At 51.6% G+C, this 26465-nt stretch overlaps 8 protein-coding genes across 8 annotated transcripts; 3 read left to right on the top strand and 5 right to left on the bottom strand.

The window, feature by feature from the left end:
* Positions 1-21: 21 nt before the first annotated feature.
* N7496_001068 (fungal specific transcription factor domain-containing protein) lies at positions 22-2098 on the bottom strand (the record flags this gene model as incomplete). Its single annotated transcript, XM_056693999.1, has 3 exons — positions 22-999; positions 1073-1875; positions 1933-2098. Coding segments are annotated over 3 exons (1947 nt in total), but the record flags the coding sequence as incomplete, so codon positions are not given.
* Positions 2099-3479: 1381 nt separating this feature from the next.
* On the bottom strand, positions 3480-4393 carry cyp4 (peptidyl-prolyl cis-trans isomerase; the record flags this gene model as incomplete). Its single annotated transcript, XM_056693998.1, has 4 exons — positions 3480-3666; positions 3758-3864; positions 3971-4140; positions 4333-4393. 4 exons carry the CDS (start codon positions 4391-4393, stop codon positions 3480-3482), a joined length of 525 nt encoding a protein of 174 aa, XP_056560727.1.
* Positions 4394-5861: 1468 nt separating this feature from the next.
* N7496_001066 (glycosyltransferase family 8 protein) lies at positions 5862-6937 on the top strand (the record flags this gene model as incomplete). The annotated part of the gene is made up of 3 exons (XM_056693997.1): positions 5862-5898; positions 5953-6388; positions 6454-6937. 3 exons carry the CDS (start codon positions 5862-5864, stop codon positions 6935-6937), a joined length of 957 nt encoding a protein of 318 aa, XP_056560726.1.
* An 836-nt stretch (positions 6938-7773) lies between these two features.
* Positions 7774-10452, bottom strand: N7496_001065 (putative cell polarity protein; the record flags this gene model as incomplete). Its single annotated transcript, XM_056693996.1, has 2 exons — positions 7774-8175; positions 8239-10452. The coding sequence occupies 2 exons, from the start codon at positions 10450-10452 to the stop codon at positions 7774-7776; spliced, it is 2616 nt and encodes an 871-aa protein (XP_056560725.1).
* A 1805-nt stretch (positions 10453-12257) lies between these two features.
* Positions 12258-15800, bottom strand: hmg1 (HMG-CoA reductase; the record flags this gene model as incomplete). Its single annotated transcript, XM_056693995.1, has 2 exons — positions 12258-12594; positions 12667-15800. 2 exons carry the CDS (start codon positions 15798-15800, stop codon positions 12258-12260), a joined length of 3471 nt encoding a protein of 1156 aa, XP_056560724.1.
* A 3299-nt stretch (positions 15801-19099) lies between these two features.
* On the top strand, positions 19100-20221 carry N7496_001063 (uncharacterized protein; the record flags this gene model as incomplete). Its single annotated transcript, XM_056693994.1, has 1 exon — positions 19100-20221. The coding sequence occupies one exon, from the start codon at positions 19100-19102 to the stop codon at positions 20219-20221; it is 1122 nt and encodes a 373-aa protein (XP_056560723.1).
* A 1391-nt stretch (positions 20222-21612) lies between these two features.
* N7496_001062 (adaptor protein NBP2) lies at positions 21613-22851 on the top strand (the record flags this gene model as incomplete). Its single annotated transcript, XM_056693993.1, has 1 exon — positions 21613-22851. The coding sequence occupies one exon, from the start codon at positions 21613-21615 to the stop codon at positions 22849-22851; it is 1239 nt and encodes a 412-aa protein (XP_056560722.1).
* A 1541-nt stretch (positions 22852-24392) lies between these two features.
* On the bottom strand, positions 24393-26335 carry N7496_001061 (ENTH domain-containing protein; the record flags this gene model as incomplete). The annotated part of the gene is made up of 5 exons (XM_056693992.1): positions 26229-26335; positions 26100-26131; positions 25907-25986; positions 25761-25842; positions 24393-25691 (listed from the first exon to the last, which is right to left on the bottom strand). Exons 1-5 carry the CDS (start codon positions 26308-26310, stop codon positions 24393-24395), a joined length of 1575 nt encoding a protein of 524 aa, XP_056560721.1. The 5' UTR covers positions 26311-26335.
* Positions 26336-26465: the final 130 nt, after the last annotated feature.

The following is a 26465-nucleotide window of genomic DNA, read 5'->3' as shown; positions in this document are numbered from 1 at the left end:
TCGATCCTCTTTCGACATGATTTAGGTACACATCAACCTTATCTTCTTCGCTCTCAGCACTTCTGGCCAAGTACACATGTCCTTATTAAGCCCAATCTCCTGGCTCTTAGCCCATATCATCTCAAAAATGGATTTTGCCACAGACGCATTCACGAGCCCAGTTGTTGTAAAACAAGTATCGAACCACTGCGAGAAGAATGTCTGAGAATGTGGATCCACTGCTTCACACGCAGCGATAAATGCTGGCCATATTAACGTAGCCATACTGTGACTGCTCCGGCCAGCTTCATCTTGCTGAATATGCATGAGAAGAGAGCACACAGAGGTAACCTCTTTCTGAAGCATCGTAGCATCAAGGTCGTATATTCGGCGGTGGAAGAAGATAAGCAGAGCCGTGTACATGGCTTGTGCTCTTGGATTATCAGCTTGCACTTCACTCTCATACCCGTAATTAGGAGCAGACTCCGTCGTGCACGATCTCAGAAGGATATTGATCCCCTTCTCTAGTGCCTTTGCGCGTAACCAAAAGTCCCTGAGGTTCAAGCCTCCGCTAGCAGTTTGATATAGCATGGAAAAATCACGCTCATTGGCTAACCGGATTACCTGTGACAGAAGCATGAGAAAACTCTCTGCAACGCCATACATCTCCGGGAACAGCGTTAAGCTCCAACGGCCCGGAATAGCGAGGTGAAGATCACGCTGCGCAACATTGGGATCTTTCTCCTGGGCCAAAATATTCTCTGAGAATGTAATGTCAGAGCTTATTCGGAATTCTGTGCTGGGTATGTCCTCGTCTGGGGATAGACTGGTGTTGGCTAGTCTCTCACTTAAGCCGTCGGCAATGCATGTAGTCTCGGCCATAATGCGCATGTATGCGTAGCAATGATGAAGAGACCGACGCTTTTGTGAGATTGTTGACTTTCCGAATCCGTTGATAGAGATGAACTTTTCTGCTTGCACGAGGCATGATCGACGTTTGTCTGAATCGCCTTTTACCATCTGCGTTGGAAGATTCATTTGTTAGTTTCGAATTTCCCACGGTGTTTCAATCGAAGATGATATAGACACATACATAGGCGGTAGAAAGACTCAATATCGCCATGAGAATCTCCTTGTACTTATTTTTCTTGCTGCCCGACATGCGATTTTCTTCCACGCATTGTATAAAGTGACTCTCGGCTTTCCGCAAATATGAGTTCCCCACTGTGATCCAATGATCGATTCTCAGAACGGAATGCTGGCCTAGATGAAAAGCACTCGTACTGAGTAGTGCATTCAGTAAGGCCAGTCGAGCGTGGTTCGCGCTTCCACTCATTGTAAGCTCGCCAAGTGTATTGACTGCATACGGCATGACCAGGTTTAGCCAAGCCGATTCTTGACCATGGCCCAGGGGCGAGATCAAATGCACTATTCGCTCTTTGTAATGTGATAGGATCGTCCATGCTTCGTGGTTATCATTGAATAGAGAAGGTGGTGTGGTAATTTGTGGCTGGGGACTGTCGGATATAAGCTCGATTGATTCCATTGGTGGTGGAATCATTTCGAGTAGCCATGATTCGTCGGCTAATGATATATCGTTTGAGACATCAAGAAGACTAGAGAAGATATCGGTCTCCTCTTCTTGTCCAATGATCTCATCGAGCTCGGCTAGCCAGTCTCTAGGTGACGGGGGGCTGTCTTGAATTTCCAGATCTGGAACATCCGTTTCAACGACCTGAGATAACCTCGAGACCCCGAAAGGACCATGGAAAAACGAGAACGGCGTTGTCACATCCGAATACTGGTCGAATCTTTCAAGATCGAGTAACGCCCGTGTGGGATTGTGATCGGGCACTGATTTGACAATTTCTTTGGTCATGCACTGGCGTTCCGTCTCTGTATAGATTCGCATCAGAGTCCGTGCGATTTAAGGAGCTTGAGGAGGATGTGTACCTGTGAAGATCGCCTGTCGGTGCTTTGCTGCGTTTTCGGCACTTAGTCTGCGAACCCCTTGGTTACTGTCAATAAAAGTCAATGTGAATTTCTGTCCTAGGCACTCTGTGCCTGTATCCACCCCGTTCGGTAGATGCTCTGGTGGAACTATTCCTGTCGAGCTATCCTGTAAGATGTACCGTGAAGACATAGCAGGGAGATCAAAATGATTATCAATGCACATATATCTAGTCTCTTGCATCGTATGGGACTAACTAGTCTCCAGGAAATTGAAGATCAAGCGCTATTCTCTTGATGAGGGGGTCCTTGGCCATGCCTCCCAAAGAGGGATGCGATTCCGAGTAGTTCATTGATAACAGCAAATTTCAGCCCACCTATTTATTTAACTTAGACACGCACAAATCTGACCATAAGATACTTGACAATCTCTTTGTATGGGTTATGTAAGTCAAAGAATGGTTGTAATAAAGGAACTCGAATGCAGGTTCAAAACTGACATTCTCGTAGCCACAATTGTCGAGAAAGGCATCAAACTACATTACGCAAAGGACATGAAATTAAAGAGAGGAGACTGCTGTACTCCAGATGGGAACTCGAGAAATTATTAAGTGCTGTACTTGACAGCCATCAGTGTTGCCGTCGGAGAGACCTGCCTATTTCACCAGTTATTCTTCCTGTTCTATCACGGCGAATGATAGGGAATCCTTTCTATCATCGTACTATGTTTTCTAGTGGTAGTCTATCAGTGGTTTAAGAACACTTAATCTTCATCATTATACGTATTTATAGGTCGAATAAAAGTTGGAATCCCCACATCTTTAGGCTCTATTCATCTAGTGTCGTCATTACTGTCAGCTATCCTCCATGATGACGACCTACTTATTCAAAACTAGCACTTGGTAATCCATGAATACGAATCCTTCATTCTATCCTGAGAGAACTATGTCAGCATTCAGGGCAGAAAAGTTATCAATCAGGTAGAGGAAAATACCCTAGGAGTCAAAGTCATGTTTCTTCAAGGATCAGTGTCGAGTGAATATTCTACACATAATAAGTGGAACAGTAAAATGTCACATCGCTCGGACCATAAAACGACTTGATCATCTAATTAGTAGCGAGCTAATCTACAGATCGCAAAGAATCGAACAGTTTAAACAGAGAGGGCTCTTGATGAAGAATATGTACTTCACCGTCACCGGAAACTAACGGAGTAGTTATCCACCGTGCCACCCCCACTTTTTTTGGCCACAGTCGAACCCGAGTTTACCCCCTCCTACCCCTCCTCGTCGTTGCAAAAGACAGGACAGGACGAAACCAACAGAACTCATTACTCTACAGAATGTTTAAAAAATATGTTGGGATTCCCCGCACTAGGGAGCATGCATGACTAGCTTGGTAGACTGTCTAGATTACACCACGCAAAAAGGGAAAGCCACCAAGAAGGGCCAATCCGCCCCCCACTATTTTTTCGCGGAGGGAAACCCCACGCTTCAAAGAGGAACTTAGCCGCGCCAAACTCAACTCTCAATCATGATCGATCGAGTAGTTTAAGCCTCACCGCAGTTAACGATGGTGGGCTTGACAGCGGAGCGGACGGAGCCGGAAGAGGAGCCAAGGGCCTCAAGCTCCTTCACGACCTTCATGGACTCGTCGTCAGCAACCTCGCCGAAGACGACGTGCTTGCCATCGAGCCAAGAGGTGACAACGGTGGTGATGAAGAACTGGGAGCCGTTGCTAGAAAGCGGGGCGAAAAGAACCGAACGTTAGTTAAACTATTCAGGTTGGAGTGCGTTGAGAGAGCCCTCAAGGCCGGATAGAGACTTACGTGTTGGGGCCAGCGTTGGCCATGGAGAGCAGACCGGGGCGGCTGTGCTTGTACTTGAAGTTCTCATCGGGGAACTTCTCGCCGTAGATGGAGCGACCACCGGTGCCCTATTCCGGAAGAAAGGTAGTTAGCAAGGGGTTCCACGCAGATGGCCGTTCCCAGTAGATGAGAAAGGGCCGACGAGGTAGTCATCCAACGGGGAGAAAAACTCACGTTGTGGCGGGTGAAGTCACCACCCTGGAGCATGAACTGGGGGATGATACGGTGGAAGCCGGAGCCCTTGTAGCCCTGACCCTGGGGGAGCTTGCAGAGCTCACGGAAGTTCTTGGCGGTCTTGGGGACATCAGCCTCGTAGAGGTTGAAGTTGATGCGGCCAATCTTGGCTAGAGAGAAAAATTAGCGTCCGGGTTCAATTGCAAGGATGATAAATGAAGCATTTGTTCTCGTGGAGATGGGAGGGGATGGATGGCCTCAATTGAAGGCTGAAGGGGGTCAAAGAGTAGCACCCCTCCATTCTCCCCTTCAAGAGCGAGAGAACGGGTTGGATTGCATTGCGAACAGGGGAGGAAACTTACGCGTGGAGCTGCCCACGGGGCTGTACTCGACCTCGAAGAAAGCCTTGGTGTTTGCGGACATGGTTGCGGATGATGTGAATGATCGATAGGCAAAAGGATGGAAGGAGCAAGAAGAAGAAAAGAGGGAGGGTGGGGTTGACTTGAGGCGGCAAAACATGGTGAGGGGCAGAGGGCGGAGCGGGTCAACTCGGGTGCCGGGCTGCATGCGGGTTAGCTGCTGCGGGGAACCACAAAGACCAAATGTGCAGGTTTGCCATAATCGACGAATAAGCGGGAAAAGGTCTGCCGTGTGGCCTGGTGGCCTGCTAGCCTGACAGCCTTGCAGCCTTGCAGCCTGAGGTACACCATCCCTGAAGTCATCTCCAGGGAGGACCAGCATACTGTCCAGGGTCTTGCGGGAGGGCGACCCCCTAGATAGAGGACCCGGAGAGAGCCATAGAGGATCTCAATGGACTCTACCAACTCCAAAAAAGAGACCCACTTACCAATTAAAAGTACAGATGATGAATGTTGCGGTGAATGGAAGCTCTAGGGGGAAAATTTGGAAGCTCGTCGTGAAAAAGCTTCTGGAAAGCTTCACGCTTATGTAATCCCGGGAACCCCCTTCCGCCCCGGCCGAGAATGGAGATGGTCTTTGCGGAGGGCTCCGTTTACACTATTGAATCTCCACTCGAAACATTATTAGAATTGATTAAAGGGAGTGTCTGGCTTCTATGTTCCACTTGAAGTACCTCTTAGACATGATCAGGACTTTTAGGTAGTCACCTGGGGTTGTGCATTGTGTATATAGAAGAATCCTGGACAACCCGTAGAATTGTTTGGAATCAAGTGCAATTAAGGAAGAAACATCATGTTCTTTCTGATGAATCTTCAGATCTATGCTGCTGTCGTAACAGCAATATCAAGGACATCTCTACCGGTTACGACATAGCAATGGGGACCACTAGTGACTATGTAATCTGCCTACAAGTTTGGTCAGAAGAGGAACGAAGGAAATAGGACTACTCGGAGACAGACCTGAAAAGAATAGCACTCGATCTCTTGGATACCCCCAGTATAAAGCTCCTTCATCTGGTAGGGTAAACGTGGTTGTTATACAGAACCATCAATCGCGAACTGGCCAAGCCAAACTAGGGAATCCCACTACAACAACAACTAGAAATCAAGCTGAGATACAGTTGCGCTGCAAGTTATAAAATGCCCAATAAATACTAGAATAGAAAACGTATATATCCTTTGACTATTTTAGAATAATCAACTCAAACTCCAGTATGATGACACTCGCTCCCCCACTTGCGCCAACACGTTCTACCGCCTTCCCACTGATCCGATCCCGATCCCGATTGCGGGCGCCAGGGCGAAGGTTCCGGAGGCCTGCCCCTCTTACCTTACAATCTGACATTTTATTCCAGGTCCAATCTTGGAGTAGACACGTCGAATCTCTTCTCCTCCAAAACGCCGACTCTTTGGCGACAGACCAATTGGCGTAACAAACTCACCATCAACAACGACATACCACGACAGTCATCATGGCCGACCAAGCGCAACCACTCGGTGGTCCCAAAGGTATCAACTCCTCAACAAAAATCAAGTACTCAAAATACTAATATACCTCCCCAGTCTGGACCACCCTAATCACAAACACGGATTACCTATCAGGCCTCCTAACCCTAGACTATTCTCTCAAGAAAGTCCACTCCAAGTATCCCCTAGTAGTCCTCTACACGGACACCTTCCCCGCCGAGGGCCACGCCGCGCTCGACGCGCGGGGAATCCTAAAACGACACGTCCCGTATCTCCTTCCCTGCGTATCGAAGGATTACACCAATGACGTGCGTTTCTACGATTGCTGGAGCAAATTGACCCCCTTCTCGCTTGTCGAGTATGACCGCGTCGTCCAGCTGGATAGCGACATGGTCGCGCTCCAGAATATGGATGAGTTGATGGATATTGAACTCGATGCGCCGGAATTAGGCGGGGCCGGGCAGAGGGTTTTTGCTGCTAGTCATGCTTGTGTTTGTAATCCGTTGCAGAAGGCTCATTATCCGAAGGATTGGTATGATATGACACCGTATGCTGCGTGGTATAGGATGTTTTCATGCTGATTGTTTTTTTTGATAGGATCCCGGCCAATTGTGCTTTTACTAGCCAGCATGATGACCCTGTTACCGCGCAAACGGTCGGTGCTCCGTCCACTGCGGGTCTGGGCATTCCCAATGGTGGTCTTCAAGTGGTGAATCCATCTCAGGGAACATACGACAAGATTAGTGCGCAGCTTGCCTCTTCTACGGCGTCGAGCTATGACTTTGCCGATCAGTCTCTTCTCGGCGATGTCTTTTACGGTCGATGGGTTGCTATCCCGTACATTTACAATGCGCTCAAGACTCTGCGGTGGAAGGGTGTTCACGATGCGATTTGGCGGGATGAGAATGTTAAGAACGTGCATTACATTCTGAGTCCAAAGCCGTGGGATGAATGGGCGGCTAAGCAGAAGGGTCAGGAGGATTCTCAGCAGAGTCAGGACCCGTCTCATGCGTGGTGGTTATCTTTGAATGAGGAGCGGTTGAAGGAGGAAGAGGTCAAAGGTTTGAAGGATCAGTTTTGAAATGAAGGTGTTGAGGGCTTGGGATAGATGGTTGTGACCGGGTTGGCATTTTAGACTTGACAGGCTTTGTTGTATTGTTAATTCGAATGTAATTATTCTCTTGGAAGCGTCAATGCTTCCGTTTGTCCATTGTGCAGTCCGTGTTCCTCGGAACGTTATGGGTACTGCCAGTGAACACGGCGTTACACCCCTTATGGTCAGGTGCTTGATCCATATCTTCTTAAGCGACCGCGGTAGCAGTTTTATGACTTTGCAGACGGCATCCCGTCTGTATGTTTTCAGGAATGCTTTGTATCGTGATACACTTGGACCATTCGCCCCAGTCGTTGATATGATCTGAATTGAGAAAATGATTTAAGCCAAGAAGGTGTGCTAATGCTGGTCATATCACATTTCCCCAGAGGTCAAAAAGAGGACAGTCTACTCCAGAAATAACAGGCCATTATCAACACCAAAGAAACAAAAGATAATATAAATCATGATAAGATTACAGTACTATCTCCCAAGAAGTGAAAAAGGCCAGGAAATATAGACGAAGAAAAGAAAAGATTCATATAACCGCCGCAAATCCAGGTTGACGACTATGTCAAACGTATCAGGACATCATTTCGACATTGTCGGCTCGTTGCCACAGATGATAGTCGCTTAAAAGCAAGAGACAGAATATAAAAAGAGGTGAAGAAGGTAGTTGAATAAAGTGTAACAAAGTGGGGGTGGTTGTGGAAGAGAGAAGGGCAGGAAGAATGATGCAGGAAAGCAGTGCGATTAGCACGGTGCTCGTTTATAAGAGTTGGCAAAAATGAGAGAAGATGAAGAATTTTCAAGGAAGTGAATCATCACCGGAAATCGTCGTCGTCGTCGGCTTGGGCTAGTGACTCAAGGCGCTGTACAAGATCCTTGGCGTGACGGGCTGTTTCGAATGCGATAGGTGGGAGCTGGTTGGTGATCTCGCGCAGATGCTCGGGGCTGGTAACGTCGTGTCCCTCGGCGGCGGTTTTCATCAACCGGTCGCGGCATTGATCCAGATTCTGGATCACTGACTCGGTTCGCTCGCGCAGGGCAACATCGCCGCTACGGTCGTGGATCATGTTCTCTGTAGAAGAGCACACATGTGCGACGATGTCGCCGATGGCAGAAACGTATGTCTGGACGGTGTCCATGCCATGCTCGGCGCGAATGCTGGCTACCAGGGCTTGGATGGATTGGACCATGCTATCTGTCTGGTCCTCGACATAGAGCTATAGAATTAAACGAATCAGTAATTATTCAGGCAAGTGTGTTTTTAGTGAGTGGGCTTTTACCTTTAGCTCCTGGAGCTCGTGGTCCCCTTGAGGAGCCCCGTAGCCATATCCATCGCCATTAGTCAAGCCATTCTGCATCGCAGGGTGCGATTGATCCGGAGGACTCAAGACGCTATACTCAGAGCGATTGCTGAGTCGCCTCTGACTAGCCGTGGTGCTGAAGTAGTCTGGGAACTTCTCCTGCGATAGATCCTCCTCATCCTCCTCCAGACCATCAGCAGGTGATGGCTGGATCTTGACCGCGCGAATCAATTCAACAACAGCAGTGCAAAGATGGGAGGCAGCCGCATCCAACAAGGAAACTGGTGACAGACCACTGGAGCTAGCAAAGTTACGGGCTGCAGTAATCATGTTGTTGGCAGTGGCTGAGACGCGGCCCTTGGCCTTGATGCGCAGAGTAGCCGTACCATCGACTGGAGGAGGGGTCTGGTCCACATCTTGAATCATATGGCGAACGGCCACAATGACAGGCTTGATCTGGTGCGACACTTGCTGAGGATCCTCGAAGCGAGCGATACGGAGTAGCTCGTCAATCGACATTTGGAACTTGGTAACATGGATATCCTTGACCACGCCATCAGCCTGTACCAGCTCATGCTCCTGCGCCATGACGTTTCTCGCATCAGGTCTGTGGTCAGCGAAGCCACCGGATGATGTGCGAAGGTGACGCAACTGCGATTTCGCCTTGGCATAGCGGTGCTTCCATTCGTTCAGCTCGGCTTCGAGCCTGCTAACGTCGGTGGACAATTGCTCTTCGCGCTCCCAATTCGAGTGACTCTGGGCTGTGAGGGTCTTCATCTCCATGAGGAACTCCGAAGCCTCACGTCGAACCTCTGCTGTGACCTGCTGCTGCTGTTGCAGCTCCACTTGCAGGCTTTGGTGCTTGACTTCCAATTCGGAAAAGCGAGCCTCAAGAGCAGGATCTCCTGCACTCTGGCTGGCCTCTTCAAGCTGATTGCGTAGCTCGCGTTCCATATTGTCGTGGTCCGCCCGCACCTTCTCAAGCTCGAGCTGAAGCGAGCTGTTGAGATCCTCCGCTTTGGAAACCTTGCTCTCCAGATCCTGTCGCAAGTCATCCCACTCTTGCCGTTCGCTGTGGCTAATGCCTGACTGGTCAGCATCGGACGACCGAGCGATCTCCTCATCTTTCATGCGAAGCTGTTCTTCCAATTTTTCAACCTTTTCTTGCAGTGTCGAAACTTGCGTCTGGCTCTCCAGTAGTAGTCTCCGCTCACTGTCTCCGAGAGTTGTCGTCGTACCCCGTCTGCTCAGGACAGCGTCCAATGCAAACGCATCACTCCGAGCATCATCGTCATCGTCCCCTCCCATATCATCACTATCCTCCACCATTGTACTCTTATTCGGGACCATTGTGTTACTCTGGAAAGCCCGCGGGAACGGTCCATCTCCATTCATCCCTTGCGGTGGACCTCCGAGCGAACCCTGCCGCGGCGGGAACGGGCTACCGGGAGGACCACCAGACGGATAACCCCGGCCCATCTGAGGAGGACCTCGCGACTGGGACCGTCTGGCGCCAGGAGGGGGTGGCCGCCCGCGGCCAGTGAAGTGCGGGAACCGACGCTCCAACTCGTAGAACACATCGGTCGCTAGATCTCGGAAACGCTGGGGTGGAAGCGAGGCGAGCTTTTGACGGGCGTGATTGCGCTTCTCGTGGAAGTCTTTGCGGGGAGGGAGGAAGGGAGGCACGTCGGGACGAGGGGGTCGACCGGGCGGAGGCATGGCCTGCTGGCGACGAACCAATTCATCGTAGACGTCGGTACTCAGTTCGTGGAACTGGGTGGGCGAGAGTCGGAGGAGCTTGTCACGGGCTTTATTTGATCGACCGTTCAGCCGGTCCTCGCGCATCGAGGCATCCAGAAATCGTCTCAGAGACACGTAGTGTTGGTGTAGGATCTCCTCCATCTGTCGGCCTCGTCGGCCACCATCACGCTGGCCATCGCCGCCGAGTGTACCGACGCTTGATCGTGCTGCTACCGAGCTGGGTGGAGAGGGATTGCCGCTGCCGGGTGGTGCTCCAATGCTGTTGGGACTCAAGGGAGCGCTAGGGACGCCGGAGGTCGGAGGAGTGGCTAGGTTGCCTCGCGAAGAGACAGTCGGCGAGAAGGGCGGGTCCGACTTTTGATACTGGTTGAGGCCGGACCAGTCGCTGCCATCCACGGAGACAGGCGACATGGCTCCCGAATGGCCATTCATATCAAGGCGACAGGAAATGCAAGTTGGCTCCTCCGGCCGAGGCGATGATTATTCGATTGATCGCAAAGGAGAATGCTGGTCTCTTTTTTTTTCTTCTTCTTCCAGGGTATCAAGAAGAGGTTGGTCACACAGAGTCGTTGGACGTCTCGTCGTCACTTGCACAGGTCTCGGTCCACAGTAGTGTCACTCCTCCACACCGCGATCTGAAACCTGAGGAGCCGCCGAGAAGGGGGGGTGGGGAGGGCGAGAACCCGAGGAAGAAGATCAAAGGAAAGAAAAAGAATAGAGACTCGATCCCGTCGAGAGAGAGTGGCCTGGTCCGAAGGAGTGAAGGACTGGACGGAAGGGGGCAAAAAAAAGAATCAAGGAGACAAGGATAGTTCAGGAGGAAAGGGTGCAAAAGTGTGGTTAGTTCATGTCCGTTGACTCCGGAGGTTCCTCAACTAATCAAATTAGCTCCCCTTACGGGCTTGACTTCCTTACTCCGTACAGCGTGCAGCCGGTGGTTGATACTATGACAATACTGCTAGCACATGGCGTTGTCAGGAACCATTGGAACTACTGGAACGAACCATTCCTGATATCACATCACTAGCATGATACTGTATCAAATTTTTCCATACTTCAGGCCCTCTCTAGCTTCGAATATTCGATAGATCTATAAACTTTCTTCCCGCTCGTGCCGTTTCGCATTGTTGGACGATGGACTATTGATCCGTCACAAAAAATCAAAAGAACAAGGGAACCAAATGGAAGAAAAAGAAAAGTTACCTTACGCCGTACAGTACTCCTGCCAAGATCAGCGTCAAGGGACTCAGCCACACAGGGGGGCTGAAATCAAATCACAATCAACGAGTTCCTGCACCGTCCTTTCAGCCTGTCGATAATTACTCCGAGAATACGAGATTCTTCTTCGACCATGTTTCCCATGTTTCTTACATCTACTATCATTCCACCAGAAACCGACCGTCATTGATAAGGCTTCCAGGCTAGGGGAAAGCCCTAAAGGCCGTTCAGGAGTTCGACAGTCTAGACCTTTCGGCCCTCGAACCAGACTAACGCCGGTGTATGGTATTGCCGGCGTATCACACCGGAATCTTATAGTCGTACCCGTATTGTTCACACTATTCCCCATCAGTCACTGTGCTGACTGTCTAGGCGATGAGCCGATCAAATCTAAGACACCGAGACACTCAAAGTCAACATCCGTGAAGAAGGGCCAATAAGAACTGTCAAGTCTCTGTCAGAGTTGATTGTTGAAGACTACCTAACTACCGGATGTTCTCCAAGGTCCTCGGCCTATCAGTGCACCCTAGACTTGATGTATGTCTACCCTCCCGCGTCTACTCTGGAGATCACCGAGATACATTAAAAAGAATATTGATTTAGAAAACCCAAAATACACGTTTCATAGGCCATGATCGGCCGACATATCTATCCGGAAACACTAAGTACAAAATGTAGAACAGGAGCGTAGCTCATATCCGCTGGGCGCGGTTTTAGGGTATCCCCCAAAGGGAGGCCCCGTGAGAAGGAGCCGAGGATCGATTGATCCGCAGGCAGAGTACCATCACAGGTAGAGATCCTCTATTATTCCTTGTATAATAGGTCCAGAAAGGACCAGTCATCAGGAAATGAGGAATGAGATGCAGCTTTAAAGATGTGAGAGAGAAAAAGAAAGAAGGGCAAGTCAATGTGTTTGCCCGGTAGTCTGCATCGGGATGGTGTCATGAGGGTGTCATGGGTCGCGGAACGATATACAGAGACTCGTTGCCGCAGGCCAGGTCAAGGTGGTCGCAATCTCTTTATTTAGAGGTCATGGACAGGCCACGAGCAGCGCCCACGGCAGCGGACACGGGGGTCGAGGACCGGGTAGGGGCCGCGCTGCGGTTGTGGGCCATGTGGGCCTTGACAAGATGGCCAGCAGCGAGCGCAGCGCACAGGCTGAGCTCACCGGCCAGGACGGAGGCCGCAATGATGCGGGACAGCTGGCGAGCGTTCTCACCGGGGGTGGTGGGGTGAGAACCACGCACACCCAGCATCTCCAGCATGGCTGATTGCGCCTCAAGGATGGTACCGCCACCAATGGTGCCGACCTCAATGGAGGGCATAGAGACGGAGATCTGGAGATCACCATTGCGGCTGTTGTGGTTGTTAGAATCACCGGTGAAAAAAAGGCTTCAAGGGTAAGGATATCAATGGCAGAAAACTTACTTCTTCATAGTCGTGATACAGCTGCTGCTCTCGACGTTCTGGGCAGGATCTTGACCAGTGGCCAAGAAGATGGCAGACACGATGTTGGAAGCGTGAGCGTTGAAACCACCCAAGCTACCAGCCATGGCGGAACCGATCAGGTTCTTGCTGATGTTCAGCTCCACCAGGGCCTCGACATCACTCTTGAGGACACTCTTGACAACGTCGCCGGGAATAATAGCCTCGGCAACGACGGACTTACCTCGGCCATCAGTCCAGTTGATAGCAGCGGACTTCTTGTCGGTACAGAAGTTACCAGAAAGCGAGATGATAGACATGTCATCGAAACCACACTCCTTGGACATGACATCAAGGGCCTTCTCACAGCCCTTGGAGATCATGTTCATACCCATAGCGTCACCGGTGGTGGTCTTGAAGCGGATGTAGAGGTAGGTACCAGCAAGAGCGGTCTTCAGACTCTGGAGACGGGCAAAGCGACTAGTAGAGTTGAAGGCAGCAGTGATGATACTCTTACCCTCTTCGGAGTCAATCCAGACCTTGGCAGCGGCAGCCCGAGCCAGGGTAGGGAAGGTAACACAAGGACCACGAGTCATACCATCACCAGTCAGAACAGTGACAGCTCCACCACCGGCGTTGATAGCCTTGGAGCCACGGCTGGTACTGGCGACCAGGACACCCTCGGTAGTAGCCATGGGGATGAAGTAGTTTTGACCATCAATGTTGATGGGACCGGCAACACCAAGAGGGAGAGGCAAATAACCAATAACATTCTCACAGCAAGCACCGTGGACCAGACCGTAGTTGTAGTGCTCGTAGGGGAGCTTGGAGGCCTCCAGAGAGCTGGTAGTAGCAGAGGTGGCGGGGGTACGGGCAACCACAGAACGGCGAATCTTGACGGCACGAGTGAAGGCGTCCACACGGCTCATCAACTCCTCGTTCTCCATAGTCTTTTCCAAAGCATAACCAGGAAGCTTTCCCTTGAGAGACAGAGCGATCAGTTCCTCATCCTTCAAGAAGGGAGCACGCTTCTGCTTAAGCATAAGCTCGCATTCCTCCATAGACCGAGTGGATTCTTCCTCATTAGGCTCGAACTTGGGGTAGACCTTGGGCGCCACAGGCTCCTTGGGGGCAGCGATGACAGGCTCGGGCTCCTTGATGCTCCAGCGAGCGGCATTGAAGAGGTAACCGTTGAGAATGATGCTGAGAGTCAGGGCAGCGATAATCCACTTGCTGATGATAGGATCCTCCACGCTCTTGAGAAGGCTCTCCAGAACCTTGCCACCAACGGCATCCAGGAACTGATCGGAGTACTCAATGTCGAACGAACCAGTGTCCTCGTTAGCCGCGTAGTGGATAGACGGGTATTCCAGCTTGTACTTGACGGGAGGAATGATGGTGACCATGGTCTCCTGCTTCTGGCTCTTGGCGGCCACGTAGACAGCATCCAGACCGTTCTCAGCGACCTTGAAGGGATCAATGGGAGCGGGGGCCATAACGTTGGACAAGCGGGAGATCAGGGCGCCATTTCCGGTGTTCCGGAAGGGAATGGCGGACAAGTTGACGACATTGATCAGAATCAGACCACCGACCATGAGGATCTTGAATCGGCGCACACTGCTGGACTTGATCTTACGACCAAAGATGCTAGTGTCGCCCTCGCTGCCATCCGAGCCGGCGCTGGGCCAGTCGTTGCTCGAGGCGACATTCTCAGCGACACTGTGGGTAATTCCATCCTCCTCAAGGGCCTTGCGCAGGGCAACGTGGCGCTTGATCCGAGTGATCTCGAGCTTGATGCACAGGATAGTAGTGTAGAAAGTGAAGAGAAGAACACAGTCAAAGAACAAGATCCAGGCAGCGAGGAAGCAGAACTGCTGGAGACCACCCTGGACACCAGAGGCAGCACCCATAGCCAACAGACCGATTTCAATGCAGTAATGCTGGACAATCTCAAAGCCCTGGGCCTTGATAGCCGTGGCAATCGAGTCCTGAATCGAACCGGGGGTGCTCGAGGTCAGGGGACGGGGAGCAGCACCAGGGCGGGGACGGCGGTTGTCCACAGAAGCGTTCAGAACAGCCCGAGTGAACATAATGGGCTTCTCGAAGCCAATGGTCACAACCAAGAATGGGAGACCCTCGGAAAGAAGAAGCAGGTTGATCGGCACGCCAAGCTTTGTGGTAACCAAGAGACCGAACAGGAAAGCAAAGGAACCAGAGAAGAGAACGGTAGCGGCCAACCAGAAGTTGGAGCCCAGACGGCGCATAGAGAAGAACAGCGACACGAAGCTCAGGTGCATAGAGATGTAACCGAGAGCCATGATGACAATGTCAATAGTCTCAGCGTGCTTAATGAGATCCACAAAGGAGCTCCACGCATCCGTAAGCCAGAGCTTGAGGGCAGTTCGGGAGCCAGTGGCACCGCGAGCGGCCTTCATAATCCATTTCTTCGACTCCTCCTCTTCCTCCTCCTCGGCGGATGGGTTAGGAATCTCCTGCACGGCTCTCAAAAGGTCGGGAACCTGTTCAAAAGGCACAGAGTACACCAGGGAAGAGTCGTGAGAGAAGGGCGAGAACAAGTTCGGGGTATGCGGCACAGGGTGGGCGGAGACATTGGCAGGGATCGGGACATCATCGGCCGCAGGGGCGGTCGACGCTGACTTGGAGTTGGAATCAGGGAAAATGAAGGTGGTCAGCGCGATGTGGTGAGCTGCAGGCTGCTCGATCTGCTGATTTGGGAAGAATTGGTCAGAATGGAAATTATTGGGAGGGGGGTGGTGAGGGGGCGGTGGATGTGTGCTTACAGTCGAGTCAACCCAGGAATCCTCGGCCTGCCACTTCCACGCAGTTGATTCGCCCAGGCGCAGATTACGACTACCCTGGAGAAGAGTATCGACATCCACTTGGCCTGCCACATTGCGAGGGTTACGCGCAGTGTCCAGCAGGCTCCCTTCGAGCAAGCCGACGTAGGTTGTGCTGGCGAGCAGGGCAATCACCACAATGGTGTGGATGGGGTGCACACAGGCACGGCGAGAGATGCATTGAAGGCCAGAAGTGACCTGGCGGCGAATCCAGCTTGGTTCCGCATCCTGGTCGGCTTCCGTGGACCGCAATCTCTTGGAAATAAACGAGGTAGCCATTATGACAGGGGAGAGTCGGGGGAGCGGTGTAAGACGTCCTGTTGAAGGCGTTGAGAGGGTGGTTGAGACGGTCCGCAGGGGCCAAAGCCTGCGAGGATTACCGCCGTAGAGCTCTTCGTTTCGACCAAAATCGAGGCGACGGAGAGGTTCAAGGATCTCAAAAAGGGTTGAAGTCCTAGATCGACGGCCGCATGTGGCTCACGAGGCGGTGTTCTTCAAACAGAGATAGTTCCTACGGGAACTATTTTTTAAACCCTCAAAGTCAGCAAAACCACATGGGGTCGGTAGAAAGGAAAACAGCATGTACCAGAGAAACGAGAGAGCAAGAGGACGAGCACAATCCGTCCGGGCAATTGGGATTGTCGCGGTGGGTAGGAAGAGTACGGGGACCCCCTGAAGGCTGCAAAATACTCGAGCTCCGGGCCCGCGCCGATGGAATTAAGTATCGCCGACAACGGGTCTTGCCAAGCCACGCCAGTAGTATAGTGGGGAATAAAGAAAAAAAAAAGAAAAGAAAAGTTAGGGAGGCGACGAAAACCCAAACAGAGTGGAACAGGAGGAAAAGAAGAACGAGCACTATAACAGTGTAGTACTTCTTTGAAGAGAAGAGGGGGGTCTCGCTGGTATTTTAGTCCCAAGTCCAGCAAAGAAATCGAGAACAATCAATTAGAACAATCAAACACAATACTTCCCGATCGAGGTAATTAAACCTAAACCTGGGGAAAAAGGAGTAGTAGAGAACTCGACGAGGTATAGGGGTACCGTATTCTTATTACTAGGTTATGAGCTCATCAGATAACTGTACTGAATATCTAGCATCCGTCTTGGTAGAATTAAGGTTCTTAAATGATTCTATTTTATCGCAGGAGTTTGCATAGAAAAGAAAGCGGTGGCAACGTGACCAGGGCTGAAATCAGGTTAACCAGCAGCTGGCAACTTGGAACTTGCACCATCCATCGTGCAACTGGCAGCGATCTGCCCAACCACTCACCAATGGCTGGGGCTGCTGGGCCCTAGCTGCTGCTGCACAGACACCGACGATACTTAGCTTTGGGCGGATCGGTTGAGCCCAAACTGGTACTTAGTGAGCCCTCCAGCCAGCCCCTTGGGCCCTGGCCAACCACCTAATAAATGCACTAACGAAGTGGCTACAGTTCCCCAATCCTACTGTACTGTGGCTGCCTACAACTACTCAGCCACCGTCTCCCCCCCCAATTCTCTCTTCCCCGAAGCCCGCTTATTACGGTTGCCTATGCGGATTTCGGGGTTGAAAGGTATCGTTTACACAAGCGTCAATCTCACCAGCAGCTCTTCGTTTCCGTGCCAGCCTCTCTGGCGGGCTCACAATATTACCGAAATCCAAGATTTTTGTGGGAGCGACTCGGGTTTCGATGGTCGATCAGCGTAGGACTCCACTTTTGGCCCTGTGGCCTTCCAGGGTTTCCTGAGTCCCCCTGCAATTAAAGCGTTCACGGGAATCGCTTCACGATCAGTCCACGTCAGCGAGACCCCCATTCCCAACTCGTTCTCCCCTCCGAAAGATAAAAACCCTCATCAAAATCTCCGAAGACCCGTTCCGACGACCGGCGGACGTGGCAGTCGACATTCTCTCTTCTCGTTGGCCAAGTCTGAAGGGAAACCCACTCGGTGGAGCTGACGGAGAAATCTGATAAAAATCAGATAAAAATCAGATAACTCAAGTCAAATCATTCTTCGTCTCGTCACCGGCGGGCCCGCGGCCTACCCACAGTGAGACTCGGTTACCGAGCTTGCCAAGCGACTAGACAGATGAAAAATCCGAGATAAGATGGATATCCGACTACGGAGACATCCGAGTGACGAGCACGGTCTGTCTGTCAATGAGCACGTTGCGCATTGTTCCGCTCGTATCCACTGGGCTTGGAAACGACCCAGCATGATCCATCATGGGTAGGGCTACAGAAGTGGGATATTCTGTTGGGCATCCATTGTTCTCGGTTCAGACAACGGTCTGTGAAGCCTGGGTTTGTCGCAGGTGAGGTCATAGTGGCTGATGCAAAATACTAGACTCGTAGGCACCTAGGTAGTAGTTATAGTTATAGAGACAAGCTACCTAATACACCGGTCTATCCATAAATATACTCATGAATGACCCTATACTCTCTTACGGCCATACCTGCTAGGCCCCGCGCCTACAAATATACTTGGACCATAACTATACCAAGTAAGGGCCTGCAGAAAACTAAAGCAGGGCTGCAGAACTGGGTATTTCGGATCAAAGCACCGCTTAGACCTCCAAAGCAGACAAAGCCTATTCCTCTGACATTTTCACGCCTAAATTTACCTCCAATGCAGGACATCCACCGTTGCAGAATCAGCAAGATCCCGCCGCCCTTAGAGGGCGAGGCGCTAAGAGAGCCTCCTCACTCGCCCAATGAAAGTAGCCGCCGCGCTCGATTCCCTGCACACTTGCAACACCTGCAGATTATCCTCGTCGCGATCTACCCATGCTCCCATTACAGCTAAGGATGACAATACAGCCAAACACTCTCTCTAGCGCCAGGAGGTTCCAAGATCGTCTCAGGGGTTGAAGAATATCTCCGCTACTTCCCCATCTTGAGGCAGACTCCGTCGCTTTTGCAACCTTCTCATCCAATCATTCACCTTCCAGCCTCTCATTCTTTGGCAGTTGAGCAAAATTAGGCTCGCATGACAGCCCGTGGCTAAAGATCGATCGTTTCAACTGCGACGTCGGGGCCCTGCTTCAGGGTTGAGTCTGCTTTGTTTGTCTCCCCCAATTAGGCGCGACAATGGCTCTCACCAAGTCCGGTCCTCCTATATTTGTCGCAATGACCGTCCCTGTTATATCTGGGCCTCGTCCGCTGGCTGGTCAAGTCGGGCTGCCATTGTCGCCTTCTTTGTGTTTTACCCTGCCTGGCCTGGTGCCTTGAGACGAGAAGACCTTGGAACGGGTCCTTTGATCTCTCTTCTTCCATTGTCTTCCCTTGTTGCCCAAGTCCAGCATGGGTTGGTGTGAATGCCTAGAGTTTCCCTTTCATCATACTCTATTCTTCTCCCATTTCACCAACCCCCTGCTCTATAAGAGCATTCAATCCTCTCTCTCCAAGACACAAAGTACCAGTCCGATTCTCCGATCCAAGACAACGTCTGAGCACACTATCGCAATATATCTGCCATCTTCCTTTGATACTCAACACTGTGACTTTGTTCTCTGAGAACACACTCTTCCTCAAAGAGCATCATCCCCGGAAATCCACCCTCTTTAGCAAACGATTCATACCTTGAGAATTTTTGCCAACATGCGATCAAGACCACTTCAAGCGTTCATCTTTCTCCTCTCATCAGCAAAGAATGTCCACGCCCATAGCTGGGTAGAACAACTGTCCGTCATCGCCTCAAATGGGACGTTCGTGGGTACCCCAGGATATCCGAGAGGAAACGTCCTTCGCACAGCCTCCGACTTCAGCGATACCACAATGACCTACCTGATCCCTCCATCTAGTCGTGCGAATGTGACCCTCGTCCTACCCTCCGACAAACTATGCAAGGACACTCAACAAGAACAAATCCAGACTGCCGGAAGCGCGCGACTGCAGGCCAGCGCGGGCGATGCAGTTGCACTTCGCTATCAAGAGAACGGTCACGTCACACTCCCCTGGAATCAACCCGGGAAGCCCGCAAACCGAGGAACCGTCTACGTCTACGGAACGACAGAGCCCAAAGTGGGTGAGAAAATCCTCGATGTCCACGGAGCCTGGACCAGCGACGGCACCGGGGGAGATGGACGAGGCGTGCTACTATCCAAACAAAACTTCGACGACGGCCGCTGCTACCAGATCAACAGTGGCAATATCTCGCAAGCACGTCAACAGGAATACCCCCATCAAGCTAATCAACTCATGGGTGCGGATATGTGGTGTCAGCAGGATATCAAACTGCCCTCTACGGCCCCAACGGGCAAGTTGTACACCCTCTACTGGGTGTGGGACTGGCCCACCCTCCCGGGAGTCGATCCAACATACCCACACGGTAAAACGGAGATTTACACCACCTGCATGGATGTGAATGTCGTGGCCTCTACATCACAGCAAAAGGGAAACATTCAAGATGAGTATGCCACTGGTCAGGATCTCAACAAGGCTGCTATCCCATCGGAGTTTGCCGATCTTGACGACGTTTCGGAGGCAGCTGAAACCACGACGGCTCGTACATCTTCTACTCCGTCTTCGTCGATTCCATATGTGCCCCAATCGACATCCACTTTGTACCTCACATCGACAGAGGTGGTTCGGGTTATTACCGTGACTGCTTGGAAAACAACGGAGAAGACCGTTACTGTGGGGGGCTGCGAGGCAACTCCCACGGGGACTCCGAGTACAGGAGATAGCACACGGTTGAAGAGAAGGGATTGGAGGGCATAAAAGCAGGAAGATAGAAACAAGCACTTGGGCGCAGTTTTGATGTATACTTACTTAGAGATCTACTTTGATACCCAAATGGCAATTCCATTGGTCCTATGAGACAACCGTGACTGAACTATATACTACGTACTTGAATCCAAGCATTCAATCACCAACCCATGAATCTCAGATATGCATAGTTCAACCCATCTTACTGAATCTAGAAAGATGCAACCATCATGCATCAAGATCTCCTGTCAATGCATAACATGGGCATCCGTAATTAAAGTAGTCCAGCCACCAACGCCCAAAACGGCCAAGCCCGCGATCTGAAACACGCTAGCACGTGACGCTGACCTAAGCCCCTTCGAAGCTTCAATTCCCTCGTTCAGCGAATGCGAGAGTAAGAGTCTCTCTGGTCCTGGCTCTGTTCTGCTTCAGGAACTCGTCTGCTGGCTTGGTGGTTCTTGTTGTGGCTGAATTGCTACTTTTCCTACTATTACCGTTGCTGCCGTTGAAAAAACACCTCATTCGGCTGCTGATTATCAAGCCTCCGAGTGTACAACTTCTGTACCAAACGAAAGGTATGCCCCAAATGCCCGGCCCTCTCCATTTTCCCACCGCAGCAAAGATCGAAGCCCCCTGGCTCCGATATCCCAGATATATCCCGCGACTGCAACTGCCTTGTCGAGAACTTCTATCGCATAAGCGCTGGGCTCCGGTTGCATTTATATCTGACACTTGCCGTGCAGGTTCTGCTATATTTAGCATTTTGCCCGTCGTCCACTGCGGGACAACGTCTGGAACACTCTCCTCCCCCCCCTTCCAAAAAGCGCCCTGCAACTTGACACACTCCTTCCGCGCTTGACGAACCCTCCCGTCACTTTCTCATCCCCTCGATTGACCCTCTTCGTGGGGTCCCTTTGTTACTTTTTTCCTCCTCCCCCCCTGGACCCGTGCACGACTCGGCATCCGTAGGCCGGCCCTCTCTCCAAAGGCGCACTGTCCTTCCCCTCCTCGCTTTTGCCGATTCCCGATCTCTCCACGTCGGAGGTTTTTCTCGTCCACCACGGGTTGGTCCTGGGTGATACAGACAATTCTAGGCTCTTTTTGGATTGCGATTGGGAAAAAAAGCGATTTGGCATCGCTGCCCCCCTGGTTGTGTGCACGAAACTCCCCCCACCCGCCCTCTCATCCAATCCATTCGACGGACTCGCGACAGTCAATCGCAAGTGGGATCTCGTTGGCGCGCGTATCCATCACCATGCAAAATTAGATTCCGAGGATCGCGATTGACGAATACCCTTCCCCAATTCTCTTGCCGATACCTGAGCACCGCCTAATCTCTTCTCTCTTTTACCCGTCAAAAAGCCCCTCCCCCCTCGTCTGCGCTTTCTCCGACCTGCCTCAAGATGACCTCCCCAGCATCGCCAAACACCCTCTCGGCGAGCAACCTGCAGGTTCTCCCTCCTATTTTGACCGACAACACAGTCAAGCCATCTCCGAGCGCAAGGGATCGCCTCTCCACATACTCAAATATCTCGTTCGTCTCCCAGAATCGGTCACGGCCTGGCTCCCACGTGTTCCCCATTTTCCACTCCAGCCTCCCCTACGCCTTGGTTCGAGACTTTGCCTACCCGTCAATCCATCCGTTGCACTATGGTCCCCCTCCACCACACGCCTCGGGTGTGTCGACCCCCGCTAGCGAATACCGTCGCTTGTCCGATCCGCCGACTTCTTGGGACACCGCGAAGGGCCCGTGGGCGACAGGCGGTTGGAACACGGAAAGCAACCAGGGCCACCAACAATTGCCTGCCATGTCGTTCGGTGATGGACCTCCATATAGTGAAGATGAAGACCTGCACAGTCCGGTAGTGACCTCGTCGCGCCAGCGCAAGAGGTCCACTGTAAGCGGTCTGAACGGCATGGTGGATGAGCACGGCATGCTGGTCGCTGGAAATGCAGACCGTGGTACATTTGTCGGTCTCAATCCCGATGGAAGCGAGACCTACTATGTTAATGGCGGGGATGGAATGGGAGACGGCCCCGGTGGAGAATATGTGACATACCCAGCAAATGAAGGACGGTACTCGGTAGCATATGGCGGCCAGCCAGGCTATGCGCAGGAACCTGGCTTCGAATCAGAGGATGACTATACACGTGGAGATCGATATTCGAACGATTATCAATTTGCTGTGGGATGCCCGGACGAGGAGATGCACGGAAAGGCCGTCGCACTCTTTGACTTTGTGCGCGAGCACGAGAATGAGCTTCCCCTCACCGAGGGCCAGGTGATCTATGTCTCATACCGGCATGGCGAAGGTTGGTTGGTCGCCGAGGACCCGAAGACGGGAGAAAATGGTCTCGTGCCAGAGCAGTTTGTTCGGCTTCTCCGAGACATTGAAGGTGGATTGACCTCGTTGAACGGGGAGCCCAATCCGGATGCCACTGAAGGCAGTTTATCAGCCAGCATGGATACCACCGAGGATGAACATATGTCAACTCCTACTCAGGACAACCACAGAGGCACAAATGGTGATACCCCGTCTATACCTGTTGAAAACGCAGAGCAATCCAAATCTACATCAGAGACGGGAAAGACGGTTGGAGGCCCTGCTGGCAATCGATCTAGCTTGATGACAAGGACTTGATGGCCGCTGCACACCCTTATACATAAGCGGCTTCACTCAACAAAGGCCACAAGTCGGCAGACGCAAGCCCCCCTTTCATGGGAGCTCCCCCAGTGCCGAATCATTTTTGGACTGTCTAAGCCAATTAGCGAGCTTCTTCTCGCCCTTTTATCATAGAGGGCCTCGAGCTCGCGCTCCTCATACCACACAGTTGCCACGGCCGTTTACCTTGATGGACACTTGAGATTCCATCTAGGCTGGCATCGGCGGCCAAGTACATCCAGAAGAGATTCAAGCACACAAGCCTCGCGCACACTGGCCAATCAACATGCCAAACCCCCACACAACAAAGCTGGTTCGGAACCTTTAACACTTCTCTTCCGCTACAACAACAGCCCATGAATCATCTCCCATCTCTGCACTTCATTTACCTACCCCCGATATCCCAGCTCCCGCAAATGCCGCCAGCATCTCTCTCAACATGCCATGAAACATCCAAGGCCATTAAGAGAAACAAGGAGAATCTAGATGGAACGCAAATAGTTCCCCATCCATCTTCTCTATATGCGCGCGCAACTGTTCTTCATATCCCCCCTTGTTCTGTGTTCTGTCAACCTCACCTACATATTACCTATGATTTTCTCTTCCTCGTCACCCCGTCTCCTGTTCACCCTTATCTCCCCCTTCTCGCACTTGTATCTAGCTTCCTTCAGCGCGGGCGTTGTCCTAGCATCAATTAGCATCAGCGTAATGCCTATTCATCTTTCATTTGACCTGTGTTTCCTCGGGGAACTGTATATGTTTGTAAAAAAGAATACTCGAATCTAATTCACCACTGAAACCTGTCCAGTGGGGTTATCAATCATGTCGACGCAGGAAAAAAGGAAAATATAGAAGCAAACGGGCAAAATTGGAAAGCACATCCATAACCGACGGCATCCTAACAGGTTCCAGTGTATCGCGCATCGTTCATATTCGTCAGGTTGGTCGTGAAATCGTAACCGGCCATGTTTACTCCTCAACTAGCGCACAAGAGGAAACAGTGCCGGACGAGGATTCGATTAGGTACATAGCAAACCTTTAATATGATATTCTCTTTGGTACATCTTTGATCAGGCTGTATTCGCTTATTGTATAGAGTGTGTTCATTCTGTACGCCATAGCAATCTCAATGTCCACGTTAGGTAGCACTTGACAATGTAGCCAGATCATGGGCAAGAACTATGATGAGCTTTTCGAATCCTTGAAATCTTGAGAAAAGTATATATAGACAAAGAAGGTGCAAGGGCATTTTACGTGTATGGATCTCATAAAACTTAAAAGAAAAAGGAAATTTTCAGAACTGCTTTGCTAAAGCGTGATAATCCCAACAAACCGACGACGAAAAGCAAGGATAAAAAGGGGGGAGATTGTGGGTGTAAACAAAAGTTGAAGGATCAAATCAAAGTTTGACATTATGGAACTGGATGCGAAATTCTGCGACATTGCTTGTCCTCGGCCGTGAACAAAAACGGGGACTAATCCGATGTGGACTATGTCTTCATTGTTGGGAAAAGACTAAATTAACCCAGCATGTCATCGAATGCGGAGCCGCCTTGCTGCTGTTGGGGCTTGGACTGAGCGGACGAGGCTGAGGCAGCCGGGGCACCCCAGATACCGGCACTGGCCTTCTCCTTAGCCATGCTGGCCAAGTTGGGACCCTTGTTGGCGTTAGCGTTTGACTTGGAGATACCGGCGCTAGCACTGGCAGTAGACCAGAGAGAGCCAAAGGCATCGCCGGAGGACTTGGTTGCAGGCTTGGCGGCGGGCTTGCTCGCAGTAGTAGAGGCAGCCGGGGAAGAGATGGAGGGCTTGGCGGCGTGAGAGGAGAATGGCTGTGCGGCGCCGGTTGAAACGGAGGTGAAGTAGTTTGGTGTAGCGGCCTGGTAGCCGGATGGCTTTGGAGCCATAGGCTGCTGCTGGATAGGGGCGGTCTGGGACACCGGGGAGGTAAGCGAGCTAGTTGACGGAGTTGGCGTGGCCGATGTGAAGCCAACAATGCCATTGAGGTTGGTGCCCTGCGAAGCCGAGACGGGTACTGGCGCGGCAAATTGGGTGCTCGAGGTGGTGCTGTGAGTGGAGGCAGGAGGTTGAATGGAGTAGTTGGCGGTAGCTGGCGCTGAGGGCTGGACCGCCGGAGTAGCAGACTGGAAGTCGTCAAAGTCATCATCATCTGCCGTGTCCAGCATGTTCAACGCGCTGCTAGCGGGCTGCTTGCCTGCAGCGGTAGAAGGTGCCGTTGTGGTGGTGACAGGCTCGTCATCACCGAAATCAAAGAGGTCTGCCACGGGTGCAGGCGCTGGCTTCTTGGGCTCTGCCTTGGCCTTGGGCGGTGCAGCAGCAGACTCACGCCGTGGGGCGCTAGTCTCTCCCTCATCGTACTCGTCATATTCCTCGAACCGGTTACCGCGACGGCTGGTATCGCGACTGGTATCCTGGAAATCACTCGAGGCCCCGCCGAAGCCTCCGCCATCACCATAAACACCGCCGCTGTATCCACCGTATCCCATGCTCTCACTGCCGAAGCCACCATAGCGACTAGAGCCAGAGGACATGCCACCAGCGTTCATGCCACCTTCGAAGCCACCAAACTTGTTGCGGTTGGTACGGGCCTTCTTGCGCTCGGAGCGAATCTGGTCCACATCGCCCAGCAATTTGACCAATTCTGAGGACCGATTGCGCACGTTGATACCCTGATCCTTTCCGTTCGCGTCGATAAAGTGGAATTGCCGCAACATCCGCAAGAGCGACATGTGAGATCGTGCATCGTCAACCACCCGCTCTGAACCATTCTTAACAAGGAATTCGAGAAGTTGAAGACTCTATATTTCACAAGGGAAAACGACGTCAGTATATAGCACATCATGAAACCAAGTCGCGATGCTGCGCACCTTGTAGATCTGTCTCCATTCCTCGGCGCTCTTATCGGTGAATCGCTTGTAAATCAAGGGCATAATCTCGTTAAGCAATTGGCTGCATCATAGGATAAGCATATAGTTCACTTGGCTTCGCTTCAGTAATCGAGGGTACCACTGACTAGCTGTGTGTTCCATTGGCAATCTCCTGCATCAATGTAGTCGAAGCACCCCAGGGCTCATTGTTTGTGGCTTCCCGGACCTAGTCCAGAAGTAAGCTTGGCTGTCTCCATGACGTATCGCGCAATCCCGTTGTTCTCGAATCGTGCAGCTCGGAAGATCGTTGCGCAACGGGCGGCTGGCTGGTATACGGACCTTGGACTCCATCTCGGTATAGTTCATGACGGCTATGACGAAGCGGTCAGCCCGGTATCCCGGAATTGCGAGACAATGCTCAGGCGCTTTCATGCACAGCGAAAACAATTCCAAACTGATGTGACTTACCATTCTGTACTTTGCGGACACCAGCCTTGAGGTCATACAACGTCAGGTTGCTGACCTTGTCTTGGAGGTTTGAGAAGTCCATGGCGAGGGGTGACTGTTGTCAATGTGAATCGGGCGCAGGAGGAGAAAATGAATGTCGGCAAGCAAGGCCAGCTAAACCAGTCAAGTGATTGGTGTTAGAAGAGAAGGAAACGATTCAAGCCCGCCGGCAATGAGGTGTAAGGGGAGACAGTCGGT

The sequence above is a fragment of the Penicillium cataractarum genome (genome assembly GCF_028827025.1).
Source record: "Penicillium cataractarum strain IBT 29864 chromosome Unknown utg000001l, whole genome shotgun sequence".
Taxonomy (NCBI): domain Eukaryota; kingdom Fungi; phylum Ascomycota; class Eurotiomycetes; order Eurotiales; family Aspergillaceae; genus Penicillium; species Penicillium cataractarum.
This window is presented reverse-complemented; position numbering and strand designations above follow the sequence as displayed.